Raw genomic sequence first — 16,881 nt, 5'->3', positions numbered from 1 at the left:
GAAACAACAACAACAAAAATATACTTGTAATATCACTGTCTAAATTATTTAATCATGCTTTTATCTTCATTTATTTTCTGCTTTGACTAAATTAGAGTAACTTCAAAACCCAGTCTCCATATCATAGATAATCAAAAACGTCTTGATGCCACTCCAGCAAAACATAATTTTTATTCTGTTGACCCATTTGACTCATTTCCCACCATTAGGAGAATACTAGGCAATACTCCACAGATTAAATATTTCGATACAGGTCAGGGTTCTTTTAAATTACTGCCTAGTCAGTCAAGAATAATATGGGCCCTGTGTGATTAACTCTACAAAAACCTAATCATTTACTGGCTGATCTGGAAAGGGAGAGAAAAAAAATATTAGACATAAAAAGTGAATTTGTATCTAATGCTGGGAAAATGATCAATTAGCGGCTGTCCTTGTTAAATAAATGCATAAAATGCATACTATTGTATTTATAATGAACATCAGGACACACTTTTGCTTATCATTTTTTAATTATTATTATTATTATTATTATTATTATGTACTGATCTAAGATCAAATCGGTCTCACAAATCTTCACGGACCTTCAAGAGGTTAAGAATATGTTAAACATATTGAGTTCCCGGAGAACTAACAATAAACATGAAGAGCACAAATCTCAATGACCTGATGGCTGCTGGTCCAGTTACACCGGTTCAACTCCAGTTCACATACTAAACAGTGTGACTAATAGTACAGGTCCAAATCGCCTGAATACTTCTGGCATACTATTAATACACCAGTGTGCTGTTTTCCTCGCCGAGATGTTTACACTTACTGCTTGTCCTGTCCTTAAATACGTTTGCGCTCAGTTTATATGAGTGTGCTCCACAGGGTGGGAAATAAGACCCTACAGTATGAAGTGCACTACACACTGAGGGAAAGAGAGCGGCTGGAATTCAACAGTACTCCTTCACACCGCTAGGAGGCGCTGGCGAACTCTCGCTATTTCTCCGGAAGAAAATCGCTCTCTCCCTCTTCTACTTCCTTTTTCCCCATCAACGGAGTTTAGGTATGAGAGCCGTCTTTGTTTCTCTCCGTTGAATCTTGGCGGAATCTCGCTTTAATTTTAACCATCCATTTTTAAATTCGTTTAATAAACATTGGCATGATGCTTATATTCCTTTTTCTACCGTTTTGTGGTTAAATAGTGCTGGATTTGTAGGTGAAATTCAGCGTAAAACGTTCATATCTTACTGCAGTCATGTTCAGGCCTTATATGTGTGCGTGTGTCACCGGCAGCCACCAGTGCTGATTTTTGTGATTGCTGTAATAAACAATACAGTGGATTTGTATAATCTTATAGCTGTTAAAACTGAAGAGGTCATGTTTTAACGACAGGAAACTACTGCTAACTAAGTGCCACGACCGGCTACTACACAAGTTAGCCTAATAGCTAACTGCTAGCATGTTGGCGGTGTAACTGTTTCCCCGTCTCTCAGTTTCTCATAGTGATATTGAATCTGAGTTTATTTCTCTGTTTTTATTAAAATATGTAGTTAAAGGTAATGTAGTATTGGTTAGTTAGTTAAGTACAGGGTTTATTGACTTAACTCTCATGCTAATAACACTGTATGAGTGCTGAACATCCACAGCCATGTAAATGTACTTCTCTAACCACTGAAACAGACAGGGGAATGAAATCCGGTGTGTGAGAGAGACAGAAGTGTAATCAGGCTGAGTTGTGGACCAGGGGTCTGAGCTCTGACTCCTGCTGTTGTAGTATGGTGTGTGTGTGTGTGAGAGAGAGAATCAGGTTGTTGAATGTGGTTGGGGTGTGTGTGAGATAATCAGGTTGTTTTGTGTGTGTGTGAAAGAAGGAGAATTAGGTTGTGTGTGTGAGAGAGAATCAGGTTGTTGAATGTGTTGTGTTGTGTTGTGTTGTATGCGCAGGAGGCAGTATGGGCCGTGTGATCAGGGCGCAGAGAAAAGGTGCGGGCTCCGTGTTCAAAGCCCACGTCAAGCACAGGAAAGGTGCTGCTAAACTCCGACACATCGACTTTGCCGAGCGCCACGGCTACATCAAGGGAATTGTGAAGGTGAGACTTTTATTCAAACTTATTCTATTAACCGCTTTAGTGAAAGACTCAATGAATGCTTCCATCTCTTTCAGGACATCATCCATGACCCTGGCCGCGGAGCTCCACTCGCTAAGGTGGTCTTTCGTGACCCCTACAGGTTCAAGAAAAGGACCGAGCTGTTCATCGCAGCCGAGGGCATCCACACTGGCCAGTTCGTCTTCTGTGGCAAGAAAGGTAATGTGAAAGGTGACGGGAACCTGCTTTTCCCATGTTCCTTGTCTTCTACATTTTGGTGTGTGCAACCTTTGCTGGATGTGTATACATGTTGTGGTGTTCAGATGTTGCTTGGAATCACATTGTTCTCCTCTGATGTGTAGCCCAGCTGAACATTGGCAATGTGTTGCCTGTTGGTGTCATGCCTGAGGGTACCATCATCTGCTGTCTGGAGGAGAAGCCTGGTGACCGTGGAAAGTTGGCTCGTGCATCTGGAAACTATGCCACTGTGATCTCCCACAACCCTGAGACCAAGAAATCCAGAGTCAAACTCCCCTCTGGAGCCAAGAAGGTCATTTCCTCCACTAACAGAGCTGTTGTTGGTACGTAGAACTGAAGTAATGGCAGCAAAACATTTGCACTGAAACAACGTTTAATAGTTTAATGAATACGACTGCTGTGGTGATAAATGTGCAAACAATTGTCATTAGTTTCCATGAGAGCCACCTTTCTGATTCAGAATAGTGAGATCCTAATCACATGCTTCACCTAGAAGGAAAGACTAGTGATGTTATGATTTCTTTAAAATCACCACTACAGTGTAATTTAGTGCTTTCCTACTTCTATCATTTCAGTTGGATTAGAGTTAGATATTCTTTGATTTTTGAAATGGTGCATTTAAAACACATTGAGAAAAATAAATTTTTAAATATTGTCTTCCGTATAAAAGGTGTTGTTGCTGGTGGTGGTCGTATTGACAAACCCATCCTGAAGGCAGGCCGTGCCTACCACAAATATAAGGTTAAGAGGAACTGCTGGCCTCGTGTCCGTGGTGTGGCTATGAACGTGAGTGGTGGCAATTTTCTACTTTGTGTATTGTGTGATTCTTCACGTTTCATTAAATCTGTCAGTATTTCCGGAATAAACACTCTGATTGGAGTAGTAAAGTTGATGACAATTTTGCCAGTGATTTAGAAATGAATATACTGGTTTGTGTGCTTCTGCTCTGACCTGCCTGAATTGTGTGTTCAGCCTGTTGAGCATCCCTTCGGTGGTGGTAACCATCAGCACATTGGCAAACCCTCAACCATCAGGAGGGATGCGCCTGCTGGACGCAAGGTCGGTCTCATCGCTGCCCGCCGTACTGGTAGACTGCGTGGAACAAAGACCGTCCAGGAGAAAGAAAACTAAACTATATGTTCATAATAAAATGTGTCCAACTAAGTCGGGGTTGTCTAGTGTCCACTTTTTCCTCATCTGGGTAGTTGAGCATGTATAGTTTCATAGAGCATCACAAATAGAGGAATGTGGACAGGAGTTTGGTTTTAATTTAGCTGTAGAGATGACAAGTGAGCTGTTTAAAAGGCAAGCTTAGCTAGTGTGATGGTTTGGCAATATGACTGGTGTAAGGACAGAACAGGGTAAGGGTGCATGATAATCCAGTTAATACCTACACATGTACACAGGTTCAGCAGCTACTTATCCTGGGAGCTGAAAGGTTGCAGTACATATGTAGAAATTTAAACATACACTTTCAAGATTTAGTTTCTTTATTCTTGAAGGGCGCAATGTTTGTAATAGTTCTGTGCACAAAAAAAAAAAAACTCACAAAGTGAAAGTTAACATTGCGACTGTGGCTCCAGAATTCAATGTCACTATGGCCAAAACAAAAGTCAGCAAAAAAGGGCAAAGAACTCTGTACAGTCAGTATTTTTTTTTTTTTTTTAAAAAGAACACAAGGAAAAAATGTTCCTCTTAAATCAAATTCTATTTTTTCCTTTTCAGAGAAATACAACAAAATAAATTCTATAAAATAAAACAGCAAAATATTTAAATATAATATGGTGGGCAGAATAGTTTCATTTGCAGGAGTATTTGGTATGTGTAGATAATCCAAAATGCTTTCATATTACCAATTAAATACAATATTTACTGGTGTTTACCCTTATTCCTAAATATTACCTTATCTAGTTTAAGTTGCCTTGTAACTAACCAGCAGTTCTCTTATAGTATAACCCTGCTTCTGTCCATTCTGCTCCACTCGAGTCCCCAGGCAGAATCTGTGTTCAAGTACAATAAGCAAGTGAACAGACAGCAGCTGAAGGCTGTCAACTTTAGTGGCCAATATTAATCTTTTTTTTTTTTTTCCTCCCCCCCCCAGTTTGTCTAATACAAGGTTCAACCATGGAGAGACAAACAAGCAAACCGAGTATAGTCCACTAATGCTCCAGGCATCCTGGCATAGCAAACTGTTGCATATACATTTCTCTTTCTAAAATTCCTATAATTCAAACTAAACATTTATTCCCACCGAGAACTGAGTGCCAAATGTTAGGTCAGAGGATACATATGTGCAAGTCAGAAGCCACTTGTTTCTTACATTGATTTAAAAAAAATAATAATAATAATGTAGAAGTGATTTGGTTTGGGGAGAGGGAAAATAGTTGTCATCAATTAGGAACTACGGTGGTTAGGATCACAGAACTTCCCTTTGGCTACACTAGTTTGGTGTGAAGCCATGCTAAAACGTTACAGCATATCAACTAGAGCTTTCAAATGATTCAATTAATACCAAAACAGGAAAGGCAATGAAAGTTTCCAGAACAATGTTGTATCACCACTTGTGTCAAACCTAGCATCAGGATCAGCCAACCATTCCATCATGCCTACAGTACAGTCATCTCCAGCTCCAGCCATGGGATAGATTTAACCAAGAGTGGACATGGATAAAATATTGTAGAGCTGAATGACCAAAAGGGCCAAAAGGCAGACCAAACTGCACAACTGAGCACAGGTGATTAAACAGGGCTTTTTTTTCCTTTTACTTTTTTTTCTTTTTTTTTTTTTTGCATTTTTGTAGTTTTAAAGTTTTGTAAATCCGCAAGTCTCCAACCAGCATGTGGTGCTGATGGTTTTGAACAGTCAAAACTATTAGAATATGTACACCACCGTCACATGAGACAAGTGCGTCAGACCTGGCTTGTTACCCCACCATACACCATCCACTGCAGGCAGGTTGTAATACTGCAGGGCAGACAGTGATACTCCACCCCAGGGTGAGGAGGACAGGGAGCAGAATTTTCTGGAGACACAGTTTGTGGAGTGACGCTGCATGGTGGGGCCCGGGGCCTCGCTCTTTGCTCGAACGTCTTGCGCTCGGATGGAGGGCAGGATGAAAATGTGGTGCTACTCTTTAGTCTGGGCAGGTGGCACCTCTTCTGGGGGCTCCCAGTTCTCTTGTGCTCGTGGACCTGGACGTTGAGGATTGTTCATATGCTGTGCTGCCGGGCCAGTATACGGCTGACCGTGGGGAAGGTTGTTTTGCTGAAACAGGCAAAGCCAATCTTTAGTGTCACTAAAATGTGGAACTAATTGAAAATAAAGTTTTTCCCCCTTTAAATGGGGATCATTCAATACCTGTTGATACTGTGTCCCTGGAGAGTGGGGATACAGAGACGTGTCTTCTGGTGGAGAGGAGTCCTGGTCATCAGGGGCCTCTTGCTCATCCTGCTCCTAAAAAACACCATTCACTTATTATGATAAGTGATATAAATCGAACACCAATCAATCAGTTACCTTCAAAACTAATCAGGGTGTATGATAATGGTGAGCCAGCTTTATAAAAAAGGCTGGCCTAAGCTGTTGTGGTGAATCTACATAAAAGGACAGATTTTTTACTAAAAGAAAACAGATCATCGAGACGACAACAAATAAAGGTATCTGGTGGCAGACAAAAAGACAACCAACTATACAACAATGACAAGTATTAGAAATTCCTCTTAGGAACATACCAACAGATATGACTGTTATAAAGATCCTAACTGAACAAGAAAACCTACACTTCTCTTGCATGCAAAATAAATAGTTTCTGCAACCAGTTATACTGTGTCATTTAAGCCAATCATTTGGTGAATGTAGGTGTTTTTTTTTAAAACAAAAAACCACTTAATACAAAAGGGTAACACTATAGCCAAGGCTTAGAGTTTTCGATGTTGTGCATGACAGTGTGGGAAGAAACAGCTTGAGCTCATAAACACATTGATATCTGGACAAAAGACAGTTAACCAACAGTGGGGATTGTTTTGTTTGTGGGACTGGGTAATGGATTTAGCTTTCCCATGCGCTGTGAACACCAATAGGTTACGATGGCACCAGTGTGGCCGGGGCATACGAATCTTACAGTGTGTTGCTGCTGGCCTGTCACTTCCCCTGGCAAAAGCTGCTGTGGCGAGGACAGCTTCCGGCCTGCGTCCTCTTCAGACACCACCTCGTGCTTCGTTAAGTGACACTAGTTTGAAATGGCAGTTAATAGTGTATTCGGTATACTACACAAGTGTCAAGCGATACTTTAACATTAAAAAATGGCCAATATTTTAAGCTAAACCAAACAGGCCACGGTTATTCTGCTAAGAAAATAAATAAATAAATAAAAATGTAAAAAAGAATTAAGCCATTATAAAAAACAGAAAATGAATTTTAAAAAAGAATAATAAAAAAAGGCTTATCCATTTTTAAAAATAAAATGCTGACAAAACATTTACAAAAAAAAGCTAAATTAAATTTTTCGAAAACTCAAAGCCCTATCTATAGTTCAATATAGCACTGGCATATTGTGCTCACTAAACCATGCGAAAAAGCACAACCAAAGACGAACAGAATTTGATAAAGAAACCCTGTTAAAATCCCAGTTAGCATCCAGAAACCATTTCGCCTCAAATTCATACATGCTTTTCTCTTATATAATCTGGTATCCAAATATTTTAACAGATTTAAGATGGTTAATGAATAAAGTATGCTGAATTAGAATCACTTAATATGTCTATAGTAACAAAAGGGAAAGTAACAAACAAGTTTACAATTATTTGCAAATGTAAAAAATAATAATAAAAATACTGCAAATGGAAGCCATGTTAAAAAAATTTATGACGTGCCTCTAGCAAGCAATTTTATCTCCTGATAAAACGTTACAATATTAGTATTTGAAGTACATGTTTTATGCAGTTTTAAGGATTTGCTTGTGCAGTGTGCATTTTTTTTTTTCCCCATACCTCCTCTGGGCACAGCTCACAGGCCTTGGCTAAAGTCATGCGGGCACTGTGGGAACGCTCCAGGAAGTAGCCATTGGAGGTCTCGTTGCTCTGAACAGGAGGTGACCAGTTGTTATATGTGTACTGAGCATTGCCAGTATATGGCCTGCGCTCTAGCTCATCACCAAGCCACTCTACAGCCCATGTCCACTTTCTCTTCAGGTCTCCATTACTCTGAAAACACAACAGAGGAAGGATATGTTAATGAGTATGGAATTATTAATACCTTTTAAAAAGAGCGATTCTAAATAAACCTGCACATGTATCTTCAAGTTGTCTGGGGTTCTGGGGTACCTGGAGAATCTGATAGGCAACTGAGCAATTGCTGAATAGAGCCACCATGCACTTGATGCACTGGTAAGCTCTCTTCTGGTAGTGATTTTTAGAGCGCTGGATGGTGTCAAACAGGCCATCACGGTCATCTGGGATCCCCTTGAGCACATTGTGGATCCTGGTGGATGACAAATGAAGAATGATTAACAATGTAATCCAAGTAGTGCTGGTTTGAAATTTGCTAGCAGGGCAAACAGGCTGACCTGTGAGTTTGCCAAGAGTCTTCAACAAGCAAGATCTGTAGCAGCAAGTCCAGGTAAGGCCTTAGCTCATACGTGTAGGAGTAAGCAACCTATTAATAAAGGGTGGGGGCAGGGGGGAGGATTAAATATCAACAGTTAAAATGTACATTAAGGCTCAACAAAAAAGCAGTCTACTAAGCCTAGTGTGAAGTACTAAGTATAGAATTAAACACTATGGGACATGCTGTTAAAGGAAAATACATAATCCGGATACAAAAAAACTGGATACCGTAATCCATTACATCAAAACGTCAAAAAAAAACAAACAAACAAAAAAAAATCAGATTACAGGTACATTTCGTAAATAAATAATTAAAAAAAAAGTTACCCATATCAGGGACAATGATTTATTTTTTATTTTATTAAAACAAATCCATAGATTGAACATGTTTTTAAGATCTAAATAAAATTATTTTAGATCATATTGCTTTTCTCTTGACTTTATTTACATGTGACCTTGAAGTAATCCAAAAATTATCAGATTACATTACTTTTATATTGTGATACTTGGATTACATTATTGACTAAATTTGTTTATGAAGTAATTTGCAACTGTAATGGAATACATTTTAAAGTAACCCTCCCAACTGTGATAATCCAGGACACTTGTTCTTTTTATTCCTTTATAGTTACGTTTAATGTGGAATATTCATGAAAGTGTCCTGTTATCGCTTACATTATAACAGCTATAAACAGTCATTTCCTCAACAGACTCTATTTTTCACTCGAAGTTAATAAGACTTTACCTCTATCTGTTACAAAGCACCGACACTAGACTTCTTACTACTGTCCCATACTCAAAGAAAAATACCCTCTAATCAATCATTCAACACTGTTGTATATAACGTAGCATTAATAAATCAATGTCCAAAACTATGTTCTTTGATTCTATGTTCTTTACCTGCCACAGTAGTTCACTGAGCACAGTAGAGGAGAACTGCGGGTTCTCCCAGCAGCAGAAGCGCAACAGTTTGATGGTCTCCTCGGAGTTACTGCAATCCTCAATGATCTTCTTCACATAACTGGTACGCACAAACAGGATCTCGGCCACCAGCTGATGCAGAGGCATGATGGGCTGAGTCAAGCTGGGATCACCATACGGGTTTGAGAGAGGAGGATTACCTATAGAAGATGGACATGAAAAAATGAGGGCTTTTGAAGAGAAGAGTTTGTTCTTCCATAGTATGGTAATGGTAACAGCTGCTGTACATGTGCCCTCAGCTCCAGGCAAAGCCAACGAGGCTCAAACACCTGGAGATGGCTGCGTTGTCAGTCATACGGCACTGAGCAAGGATGTGAATCATCATCAGGCAACAGCTACAGGAACTTGGACAGAATACAAAATACTTGGGGAAGGGAAGAAACTTGGTATGAAACTCACCATTGATTGAGGACTGCATACGGGATGTTACATCGCAGCAACGCACCAGCTGCGACACCACTGTGTACAGCTTCCCCAGCTCAGCATACTGGTACTTAATGGGTGGGCCTGGGCCCTCATCCAGTGCCACCAGCATGAAGGTGGCTGGCACACCAAGCTTCAACAGCTGGGTCTTCTCCGCCAAACCTACACCAAAAGATCAGACGTTAAAAAAAAAGTACTGACCTATACCCAAAAACATGAGTGTTCTCAGTTCTACACAACCCTTTTCAACGAGATCAGCCCCCTTACCTTTGGTATTCAGTCTGGCTAGCAAAGGGTACCCTTATAGGATTTTTTGTTTTCGTGTAAATCTTTTCAGAACAAGGCTTAATTCCTTACCTAGGTTGGCATACATGACAAAGAGGTTGAAGTACTGCTGCAGGTGACGGCCATGCTCCGACACTTCTCTCCGTAACAGATTGAGCACAGCACGTAACAAGTGGTCACTTAGGCTCAGATTATCACAGCCCTAGCACAAAGTTCAGAAACATGTTGAAGAAAAAAAGAAAAGAAAAAAAAAAAAAAAAAAACATTCAAATACATTACTATCTTTCCATTTAACATTGCACTGTTCAGTTCATTATGGATTTGATGAACTTACCTGACTGGATGGTCCTGGTGAGGCAACAGGTGACGGGTAGGGTCCATCTTGCAGAGAAAAATGTGCAATAAATACAATGAGCTTGGAGAAAGCCCCCCGCACCTCAGCACTAGGGCTCTCGAGCAGGTACTCCGAGAAGCGGTTCGGGTAGGAAAATAGGGCACTGTGTGCAAACCAGCAGCGTACATTCTTGCTGTGTCGAAGGAGTATGCACAGGGCATCATACCTTAAAAAAAAATAAAAATAAAAAAAATGAAATGTGTGCAATTAATTTTAAAGTAGCCTTATTTTTTAGGAGCCACTGCAATGATCCAAGTCTTTTTTTTTTTTTCAAGAACGCTTACATACCAGTCACTGGCTGGGCCACGGACAGCTTTCTTGGTATGAAATCCTGTGCTGAAGAGGAATCGAGCAGCGAGTTGAATGCTAATCTTAGCCATTTCTTCTGCTTCAGGCAAAAGATGTTCTTGTCCTAATTAAATGAAAATAAAACAAAAATCAATTCCTAACATGCAAATCACTAATGCAAAAGAAGGACTTAAAACACTGAGCATTTTAACACTGTTAATAATTAATTAAACGCCAAAATTGTTCTTGCTAACACAGGGGAAATTTATATTCAAGACATGAACTTAATGCAGAAAGCTTCATTTTGAATGACAGATGATATCAGCCTTGGACAGTTGTCAGTCTAACCAATTTTGAAAATTTACGTTTAAAAAAAAAAAAAGAAAAAAGAAAAAAAGTGAACCCATGGCTATGCTTTATGGGGGTGAATATATATGTAAAGGAATATGAATACATTATTCACGTCAAACAAATACAAATATAGACCCGAACTGTAGGTGGAGATTTTTATTTTATCAGCTGTAGTCCAAGTGTGTGCATTGGGATCCCAGAGGACAAAAAGGAAAAGTCATATGCGCACCAAAGTTTTACTAGAATGTGACATGTAACGAACAGCTCTCGTGGAGACTTGTGGGGAAGGTTGAGCAGAGTTCATCTGGCAACCCTGGCCACAGAATAAAGATCAATTCGTTTAACGTTAATGAATGTGGAGATGCACTATTCATCACATCATTCATGAGTGGTTTGCTGTAGTAGCCAAAATAGTACCACATTTCTAACCAAACAAGAGGGATGCTTTTATTTATACAGCCACTGCCCCAGGTTTTATAAACTGTGAATGTAAAAATGAACTGTTATGTAAGGTTACCTGGTGGAGGGTTCAGATAGACGCTATTACAGGTTAGGAGCTTCTTGATGAACTGAAAGTACTCCAGGCTGTACTGCATGCGGCTGTGCATGAACTGCACGTTCTGCTTGCGTACACTGCACTCGATGGCTGGTGGCATCTTGATCTGGTGTGGCTTGCTGCTTACTGTCAGCTCGGAGATGTATTTCACCAGCTCACTATCCTTGTCCAGTGAGTCCATGCGCTCGTAGAAGAGGATGTAGGCATTCCACCAGCGCTTCTGCCTCCGGTAGGACATGCGCTTCATCATGTGGTCGAACACTTCACCCATGTACTCTCCCCCAAAGCACTGGTTCTTCATCTCCTCGTCATCATCCATCTTACACTCTGTGACATCGCCATCATCAAACTTGTACCAGCGATTCGTTTCACCCTCGCTGCCACTGCCATTCCTCTGGATAATGTAAGAGTAGTAGTGACCACCGCTGGCCTGGCCTGAGTGCACTAGCACCCCCACAAGCCTATAGCGTGAGCTGCATGGTGCCTCTGGCTCGGAGGGTTCGTTCTGCTGGATGACCTGTATTTTACAAAATCAAGGAACAAATGGATCAGGTTATAGGATAAAACAAAAGGCATTCATTAAACCCTGTGGATCATGGTAGTTTTCATTGACATGGTACCTGATTCTCAGGGTGGACATCAGAGCCTTCCAGCTTGGCTACTCCTGCTACTGTATAGGGCTCCATGTCCAGCTCACGGGGAAACTCAAAGTAATCATTAAATTTAATAGCACACTCCCGTTCCCAGTCATAATCAAATCGCTTCAACTGGATGGCCAGTACTGGAGGCAACTTCTTAATAAGCAAGCGCTTCACTGTGTCCACCTGTACATTTGCACACAAAAAAAAACAGGGTTAATTAAATTTTTCACAATTCAACAAACTCTCAGATCTTTTTAAAAAAAAAAAAAGAAAAAGAAAAAAAAAAAAAAAAAAAAAAAAAAAAAAAAAAAAAGAAAAAGAAAAAAAAAAAAAAGCACTGCTTACTTTCTTGTTGCATTTTTCACAATGGTAGGCATTAGCACCCTCAAGCAAGTCACCCTTCACATACTGCTCCATGGAATCAAGCAGATTCTGATGATTTCTTATATCTACATTCAGTGTTGTAAAGGATTCCTCGCATTCATACCTTAAAAAAAAAAAAAAAAAAAAAAAAAAGACACGTTATTAAAAGAAGTGTTTTTTTTTTTTTTTTTTTAATAAAATAAGAACATTCATATTCAACCAACCACATTTTGTTTGAGCGAGACACACCTATGAGGGCACCCCTGACAGATCTTCTGATCAGCAAAGGAACCGCCGAGGACTTTACTCAGCATGGCAGGATGGCCCAGTGCTTTTAAAGCCTCGTCTAAACTATCTACAAGCGAGTTGAAGAACTCCAGGGCATCATGTTGTTCTCTCAGATTCACCGGCTCACCCCACAACCTGCATGGAGAGAAAGAGCCGCATAGCCAGATTAGATCACAAAGCTTCACACCTATCAGCTTTCTACACACACATACACCACAGAAACATGCAGTCATCAGAAGTGATTAGGTGTTGTGAAACATCATGCAGGGTCTTGTCCTCAACATGAAAGAAAACTTTTACACACAGATTGAAGAATAAGAACATTTACCTAAACTGTTTCCAAAAGCCTCTGGGAACATAGTACTGCAGTCGGGAAGAAGCAAGATGTCCAAAGATCACCTGCAGGTGGCGAAGAACCCCAATGTTGTACTCTTTCCTGTCCTCTGATTTATTGAGTGCTGGCTTGTCATCAAATTGGTGGTGATAACTGAAGACCTCATCACGTGGATCGACATTGCTCTGCAAAAAACATCAACAGTTACTGACACAGCCCATGAACAATCAGGGTTATTTTCAGCTAACATTTGATAGCAGAAAGCTAGCTTTTTTCAAGTGGCAACCTCTCTGCAAACCCCTTTATACATGAGCCAAACTATGAATGAGGTCACATGAGCGGGGTTTAAGAGAGGCTTCAAATAAAAAACAAAACAAAACAAAAACAGTTCAAGCCTAGCTTTCCACTTCAATATTACACTGAATAAATGTGCACATTTGCCCTCGGCTCTAGGCAACGCCAACACGGCACGCTCACATCCAGAAATGGCCAATTTGTCAGTTACATGACACTGAGAAAGGATAAGCATCATCATTGGGCAATGATTTCCCTGTAGTTATAATAATGTACAAGGAAGGATGGAGAATAAAGAACAGCAGGGCAAACAGTGTCCTCAATATCTTGTTTTTAATTTGAGTTTTAGAAGGAAAACTCTTGATTTAAGCCAACAGCACCACGCTTATCTAGAATGTAGGGTTCAGACATATTTACACTAGGGCAGTGTGCACTAAACCCAAAAAAAGGGCACTGGTACCTCATTATCTTGTTTCTCATCTCCAGACATGTCATCATCCACATCGCTGCCTGTGCCCTCAATAGCCAAGATGCCGTTTCTGATGGGTGGGATCATGTAGAGCTGTTGGATGACCGAGTTCATATAGCAAGTGGCACCTGCATTCTTCAGCCCTACGAAGCCTTTAGTAGGCCTTGGGCCTACTGGTGGCAAATACTCCCATTCTGTAAGTGCCTCACAACCTGCAAGGGATTTTCAGAATTTTTTTTATTCATTCTAGCTCAACTTACAGGTGCATCTCAAAAAATTAGAATATCGTGGAAAAGTCCCCCCCCAGTAATTTAATTATAAAAGTGTAACTTTCATATATTCATTACACAAAGTGAATTTTTTTTTTTTAAATCTTGATTACAGCTTACAGCATGGAAATCAAAAATCCAGTATCTCAAAATAGCCTTTAATCTCTCAGTCTGGTTCAGTACACACAACCACAATCATGGGGAAGATGAAAGTACATTTTGCATTTCATTTGGGAATCAAGGTCTCAGAGTCTGGAGGAATAGTGGAGAGGCACAGAATCCAAGTTGCTTGAAGTCCAGTGTGAAGTTTCCATAGTCAGTGATGATTTGGGGTGCCATGTCATCTGCTGGTGTTGGTCCACTGTGTTTTCTCGAGTCGAGACTCAATGCAGCGTCTACCAGGAGATTTTAGAGCACTTCATGCTTCCATCTGTTGACAAGCTTTATGGAGATGCGGATTTCCTTTTCCAGCAGGACTTGGCACCTGCCCACAGTGCCAAAACTACTTGTAACTGGTTTGCTGAACATGGTATTATGTGCTTGATTGGCCATTAACTCGCCTGACTTGAACCCCATAGAGAATCTATGAGAGACACCAGACCCAACAATGCAGACGAGCTGAAGGCCGCTATCAAAGCAGCCTGGGCTTCCGAAACACCTCAACAGTGCCACAGGCTGATTGCCTCCATGCCACGCCGCATTGATGCAGTAATTTGTGCAGAAGGAGCCCCGACAAAGTATTGAGTACATAAATTAATATACTTTTCAGAAGGTACACATTTCTGTATTATAAATTCTTTATTCTAATATTACCATAATCAAGATTAAAACAAAAAAGGCTTGAAATATTTCACTTTGTGTAATGAATCTACAATATATGAAATATCCACTTTCTGAATTAAATTACAGAATTTTTTTTTTTTTTTTTTTTAAATAAACTTTCTACGATATTCAATTTCAATAAGATGTACCTGTAGGTCATGCTGAACTAGCTTGAAATTAAACAAGTGCTTTTCCACAGTTTAGCTATTATAGATAAAATAGATAGGAAATGATCCATACCCGAGTAGTACATGTCAGTTAGGGTGTCAACAATCTGTCGGAGATTGCGCATACATCCAACAGCAAGTGCGACCAGGAGTTCAAAGCCAGCTGTGATGGTGGCAGGAGTGCTACACACAGGTATGGCCTGCTCAGGGGGGAACTCTCCACTCTTCATGTATTGCAGGTACACATTAGAGGCAGGGAAGATGAAGTCATCGATCAGCTCCTGGAAAAGAAAAATGTGGCAATGGTAAGCAAAGAAAGTGGCACAAAAGAAAATCTGTACATCCAAAACGGACCTCTTACTCAGATGCCATTGTCCTGTGCAGCTACAATTCTAAAAACTCCTGCCTCGTGACTCAATCAGAAAACAAAGTAGCTAAAAGAAACTAGGACTATACAGCTCACCTTGATGAGGTTGGCTCCCCCCTTTTCACAACCTATGTAATACTTCTTTTCTGCTGTCTGGAAAGCCAGTAGCTCCTTTGTGACACCGATATGACCCTCTAATATGGTCTCTTCCACCCCGGTCTCTCCAGTTCTCTTAACCTCATCCTAAAAAAGAAAAAAAAAAGAAAAAAAAAAAAATCTTGAGAAAGTGTGTTTAAAAGTTTAATCGAAATTCCTGAGGGGAAAACAAACCCAACAAGTTCAGTGGAAAAGCTGCTGGAATTAACCATACCTTGATCCTTTTTAACCAATCAATCTCATTGTTGAGAAGAACTTCTGCATTGGGGAGGTTGATATTGCTATTATATGCGTAGTTGAGCAAGTGCCTCAAGAGGGTGAAGTAATCACCAGCGTGCTTGGCTCGTTCTTTTGCAGTGCTCTAGAACATGCAAGAACATACATCAGAAAAATGACCCTTTTCAAACCGTAGGTCACTTTCCTCAGGTTATTTATTTTTCCCAATAGGTAAAAGTTAAACACTTACACCTAAAACTGTGAAGAGGAGGGTAATAAAGAACAGGAGAGGCCTGTGACCCATGCAACACCTAGTGGCCATGAGGAAGAACTGTTCTTGGGCCATTTGGCGAACAGACCTGGGAACAAGCAAGCAAAAGAAATATAAAAATAACAGCTCCATGATACAGCCCAGCATACTGAGCAAATGGGATGTTCGCCATGGTCAGTACGCTTGCTGAGTGAATGTGTGGTACTCACTTGCTTTGACAGTGCAACAGTAAGTCAATGATGAAGGTCTGCCAGGCCTTCTCTTTGCTAAGTGCATCTAGCGCAGTCGGGATAAGGGCAAAGCACAGGGTCATGACCTCCAAGGCCTCACAGCATACCTGCTCATCCTCTGCATCTGGCTCATTCCCTGCATTAGTCTATAAAAAAGATGAAAATAAAACAATAATAAAATAAATACACAGCACAAAGTAAGCTTGCATTGTAGTAATCCAGGAGTAATATACAATTTAAGGAAGTTTCAGATTTGGAATAAAATAAATAAATAAATAGATAAATAAAACAAATACATTTTAAAAAAACAAAAACAAACAAAAAAAAAAAAACACTAAAACCACGCATAATGATAAAATCCAATGTTGATAACATTGCACCTTCTCATAGATGTTGCTGATCTCCTCGATGGAACTGAAGACAAGTTGAATAGAACCACAACCAGAGGCCCAGACAATCTTCTGAACCGCTCTAATCACACCAATGTCTGGGATATACTTAGAGGCCTGGAAAAAATTCTGTGTGAGAAAGAATAAAAAAAAAACCTCTACATTTATTTTTTTCTTTTATTAGAAGTGAAGCTTTTAAGACTGAAACATGTTCTGTAAAAAAAAGAAAGAAAGAAACAAATAAAAAAAAAAAATTAAAAAAAACACACACAAACAAAATATGAGAAAAGATAGCGTGCCATGCTCCGTAAACTCAGACGGACAATTGCGTCATGTTTTTTCTTCGGGTGAGCCTAGAAATAGATCCTTCAGGTTGCGCAATCTCAAAAGCAAG

General features: G+C 40.0%; 2 protein-coding genes across 10 annotated transcripts in view; one reads left to right on the top strand and one right to left on the bottom strand.

The window, feature by feature from the left end:
- Window positions 1–902: 902 nt before the first annotated feature.
- Window positions 903–3,494, top strand: rpl8 (ribosomal protein L8). Of its 2 annotated transcripts, XM_017469019.3 has the most exons (6): window positions 903–1,048; window positions 1,930–2,075; window positions 2,150–2,291; window positions 2,435–2,653; window positions 3,001–3,116; window positions 3,303–3,494. In XM_017469019.3, the coding sequence occupies exons 2-6, from the start codon at window positions 1,938–1,940 to the stop codon at window positions 3,459–3,461; spliced, it is 774 nt and encodes a 257-aa protein (XP_017324508.1). In that variant the 5' UTR covers window positions 903–1,048; window positions 1,930–1,937; the 3' UTR covers window positions 3,462–3,494.
- Window positions 2,436–16,881, bottom strand: part of usp9 (ubiquitin specific peptidase 9) — a 40,240-nt gene continuing 25,794 nt past the window's right edge. For 5 of the 8 annotated variants that reach the window (XM_017469399.3, XM_017469397.3, XM_017469400.3 and 2 more), the window contains 23 exons: window positions 16,479–16,616; window positions 16,078–16,244; window positions 15,848–15,956; window positions 15,596–15,742; window positions 15,322–15,468; window positions 14,932–15,139; window positions 13,592–13,812; window positions 12,832–13,022; window positions 12,465–12,638; window positions 12,198–12,339; window positions 11,832–12,035; window positions 11,173–11,728; window positions 10,305–10,428; window positions 9,957–10,182; window positions 9,695–9,824; window positions 9,314–9,499; window positions 8,834–9,054; window positions 7,894–7,982; window positions 7,652–7,808; window positions 7,319–7,531; window positions 6,451–6,558; window positions 5,688–5,783; window positions 2,436–5,594 (listed from right to left, as the gene is read on the bottom strand). In XM_017469399.3, coding sequence (XP_017324888.1) covers window positions 5,457–5,594; window positions 5,688–5,783; window positions 6,451–6,558; window positions 7,319–7,531; window positions 7,652–7,808; window positions 7,894–7,982; window positions 8,834–9,054; window positions 9,314–9,499; window positions 9,695–9,824; window positions 9,957–10,182; window positions 10,305–10,428; window positions 11,173–11,728; window positions 11,832–12,035; window positions 12,198–12,339; window positions 12,465–12,638; window positions 12,832–13,022; window positions 13,592–13,812; window positions 14,932–15,139; window positions 15,322–15,468; window positions 15,596–15,742; window positions 15,848–15,956; window positions 16,078–16,244; window positions 16,479–16,616 — 4,092 coding nt within the window. In that variant the 3' untranslated portion in view covers window positions 2,436–5,456. The remainder of the gene's footprint in view (window positions 5,595–5,687; window positions 5,784–6,450; window positions 6,559–7,318; window positions 7,532–7,651; window positions 7,809–7,893; window positions 7,983–8,833; window positions 9,055–9,313; window positions 9,500–9,694; window positions 9,825–9,956; window positions 10,183–10,304; window positions 10,429–11,172; window positions 11,729–11,831; window positions 12,036–12,197; window positions 12,340–12,464; window positions 12,639–12,831; window positions 13,023–13,591; window positions 13,813–14,931; window positions 15,140–15,321; window positions 15,469–15,595; window positions 15,743–15,847; window positions 15,957–16,077; window positions 16,245–16,478; window positions 16,617–16,881) is intronic. The other 3 variants (XM_017469402.3, XM_053680982.1, XM_017469404.3) reach the window with 1 other exon arrangement.

Source organism: Ictalurus punctatus, chromosome 6, assembly GCF_001660625.3.
Source record: "Ictalurus punctatus breed USDA103 chromosome 6, Coco_2.0, whole genome shotgun sequence".
NCBI classification, from domain to species: Eukaryota; Metazoa; Chordata; class Actinopteri; order Siluriformes; family Ictaluridae; genus Ictalurus; species Ictalurus punctatus.
Note: the sequence above shows the minus strand (reverse complement) of the source record. Positions and strands in the feature narration are given on the sequence as shown.

Excerpts from the sequence above, each read along its gene's own strand:
- rpl8 (XM_017469019.3), top strand. The coding sequence starts at position 1,938 with ATGGGCCGTGTGATCAGGGCGCAGAGAAAAGGTGCGGGCTCCGTGTTC. Across the intron at positions 2,076-2,149 it reads ACATCAAGGGAATTGTGAAG|GACATCATCCATGACCCTGG; the intron begins GTGAGACTTTTA and ends CATCTCTTTCAG. Across the intron at positions 2,654-3,000 it reads CACTAACAGAGCTGTTGTTG|GTGTTGTTGCTGGTGGTGGT; the intron begins GTACGTAGAACT and ends TCCGTATAAAAG.